Source organism: Lolium perenne, chromosome 3 (assembly GCF_019359855.2).
Source record: "Lolium perenne isolate Kyuss_39 chromosome 3, Kyuss_2.0, whole genome shotgun sequence".
Taxonomy (NCBI): domain Eukaryota; kingdom Viridiplantae; phylum Streptophyta; class Magnoliopsida; order Poales; family Poaceae; genus Lolium; species Lolium perenne.
This window is the reverse complement of record NC_067246.2, coordinates 237,024,715-237,027,703: the sequence shown is the minus strand read 5'-3', so window position 1 is coordinate 237,027,703 and position 2,989 is coordinate 237,024,715. Positions and strand designations below refer to the sequence as shown.

At 50.6% G+C, this 2,989-nt stretch overlaps 1 protein-coding gene across 1 annotated transcript; it reads left to right on the top strand.

Annotated features, from left to right (window-relative positions):
- Window positions 1-947: 947 nt before the first annotated feature.
- Window positions 948-1,588, top strand: LOC127343934 (uncharacterized). The gene has a single exon (XM_051370153.2). It carries the CDS (start codon window positions 1,112-1,114, stop codon window positions 1,349-1,351), a length of 240 nt encoding a protein of 79 aa, XP_051226113.1. The 5' UTR covers window positions 948-1,111; the 3' UTR covers window positions 1,352-1,588.
- The last annotated feature ends 1,401 nt before the right edge of the window (window positions 1,589-2,989 follow it).

Below are 2,989 nucleotides of genomic sequence, written 5' to 3'. Positions count from 1 at the left end.
CCTCAATCAATGTATGGTTTTATTTAGTTCAAACTTCACATAAATTTCGGGGAATTCTATCTGTTAGATATTTCCTTCCTATGAATCTCGTTTTGTTTATAGAATTGAGAATCGTAGGGATTATTTCTATGACCTATTTGACGTGCAGTTCGCGTTAAGTTTGCATCAAATTCAATCCCGTGCCCTCGCTAAAAAGGTCTAATGTTGCCGAATTGTTTCCTTTGTTTGCTGTTTCAGTTACAGCTCTGGCGGCATGTGTATTACGTTTCTGAATTCCTTCCAGGCAAGCAGATGCATGTGGAACAGATCTAAGCATGTGAGGAGGGTTTTCGAGTCAACTGCAGGAAGCTTATTATTTCCACATGCATCTACGATATACAGCCACGAATCGCTCGTCTAGTTGAGGCCGGTGATCAAGCAAAGGAAGAAGTTGTTGATTAATTAGTTAATCCCTACCCTACGGATTCGTCGACCCAGGTTGGTTTCCGGTGGCATCCAAAACACAGCCCTGGCAGCACGCTAATCAGGCTTAGGCATGAGGAGATCGAATAGTGATGGAAGGGTCAGATTTGTGGCTCTGCCCAGCAACGTTTGAAAACGAAACCCGCACTGAGCTGCATCATGGCTGCACCTCAGCAGCTGATCAAAAAGGAGGGAACCGCGTTTGAAAATCTGTCCCACACCTCTGCATGAACACACTCGAGCAAAAACCGCACGCCGCCGTGTGTCGTCCATCGGATTCCCTCCGCCGGCACGCGTGACGGCTCCAGCAGCTCAACGGCTACCTCCCGACGACCAGCTTTAACTTTTAACGGCTAGTCCGCTGGTGACCGGTCCTCTGGGCCCGCACCTCCCCCGCCAGCCGGATCCGAACGTTCCCCTGTTTCCGGCGACCCCCAACGGCTACATTTCCCCTCGTCCATCGCCGCCCGCTATAAATCTACCCGCACCACCGTTCCATTCCATCACACAACACACATTCCCCAGCGCAGAGTTTGAGAAGCCAACAAGAAGCAGCAGCCGCGCACAGCCTCGATCTCCGGCTTCTTGCTCGCTTCTCTTTCTCTGCGACCCAACCAGATCCTCCACCACCACCACCTTCATCCTCCCAATGGCCTCCGTCTCCGCCAAGTCCGTTGCCCTCATCGCGGCCGTGCTCCTCGTGCTCGTCGCGTCGGCCGTCGCGACCGCAAGGACCGTGGAGCGGGAGGAGGTGGTTTCCCTGGGCAGCCTCGCGCCGTCGCTCGCTCCGGCGCCGGCGCCGACGATGCTCAGCGCAGCGGGCGCCCTCGCCCCCGGCGCGTGGGCCGTGGCCGCCCTCGTCTCGCTCCTCGCCTTCCTCGCCCACTGAGGCGTGACCGGTGCTGCTGCTTAATTAGATCGAGAGATGTGATCCCGCAATTTGGATTGCGGCGAGCTGCGTCTGTTTCTTTCCTTCGGTTCAGTGGTTGGTTAGGCTATACTATCTGGTAGTGGCGATCTAGTATGAAGTTATCGTGGTGTGTGTCGCGTGCTGCTCATCTCTCTTTTGCCTGTAAAAGAGAGAGCCATGTTCTTCAATAATTCATTCATTGGTTATTATTCTTTACTATATGCGTATGATTCGTCTTTGAATTCACCTGCTTGACCTCCCTTTCAATTTTGTATTGTTTGACCTGGCAGTAACCCCATACGATGTCTGCAAGTTCTGCACTTAATTTGGCATGCATGTGGTAGAGTACCGATTTTTCAATTGAAAATTGGAATCCATTTGTTGTCGATGAGAAATCCATTGGATTCCAGCGTTTCGTGAACAAGAATTTCCTTGCTGCTGAAGAGAAAAATCCATTGGATCTCTTACCTTTTGGTGAACAAGAATTTCTTTATTTAGGATTGTTTTTACGTTGCCACTATAATTCAGATCACTGCCCTTTTCAACCACTATAATCCACTAAAATTGGATTGATATCCAACACCGAAACTTGGCACTTCAGAGTTATATGCGTGGTGCTTTTATTTATTTATTATGCCCCCCCCCCCCCCCCCCCCCTCCTCCCCGGACCGAGCCAAATATGTCTGGTCCTACTCTGAGTTTTTTTTTGAATTATTTTCAAGAATACCACAGTATTCGAAAACACCACAGCTTTCAATACTTTGACGTGTTTGTCTATGATAGAAAACACTGGAATCTGCATAATTCCCCAAACTGTAGTATTTTTAAGTATTTTAAAAAGCAGCATCAGACCTTTTTTTTCTAAAACAGAGAAAGCAAGAAAAGCTACAAGAGGGCATCGATCTATTCCAATCGGCCGCCGCCCTATCATCTCCAGGGCCATGGTCATACCACTGCAAAGCATCGACCATCCCTAGCAGCCATAGTTGGTGACTTCTTTTCTTTCACCATGGAAGTCGCGCACGTCACCGGGATTGGCCGAGTCGCAGGTCTGGACCATCGGTGCCCTGGCAGGGCGCACGGAGAAAACTTCAGCTCCCCTAGGGAGAGCCACCCATCCTACACCACCGTCACTACTATGGGTATATGGTAGCAGTCACCCACCCTTGACTTGTGCTCCTTGTGCTCGCGGACGCCCTGAGGGCCATCGTGGCGTGCCAGAGCTGGCTAGACGCATGAGTTGCAGTGGCGTGAGGCAGACGGTGCGATGGCAATGTTGATGGGCATGCGGCCGAGATCTTCAAATCCGCCTTGTCCCTGTTGCACGAATGTGGTCTGCCCTTGTGCGTTGTGGAGGAATCGTTGAACTCGTCGCCGTTACCGTTCGTGGTAGCCACCCGTGTTCCAGTCCATCCGCACCTTACTGTCGTCGTTGTGGTACTGCCTCGCCACACCAGCTCGGGCGAGCTTGACGGAAGAACCTGGCATTAATAGATAGCTGATCTAGACACTACAATGAACTACTAGCCAAACAGGTCACAGTATTAGCGATACCTCATAATACTCAGCTTTGGCAAAACTGTAGTATCTTGTGCCCAGGCGCTAAAATACTCTAGT

Coding starts and splice junctions, on each gene's coding strand:
- LOC127343934 (XM_051370153.2), top strand. CDS start 1,112: ATGGCCTCCGTCTCCGCCAAGTCCGTTGCCCTCATCGCGGCCGTGCTC.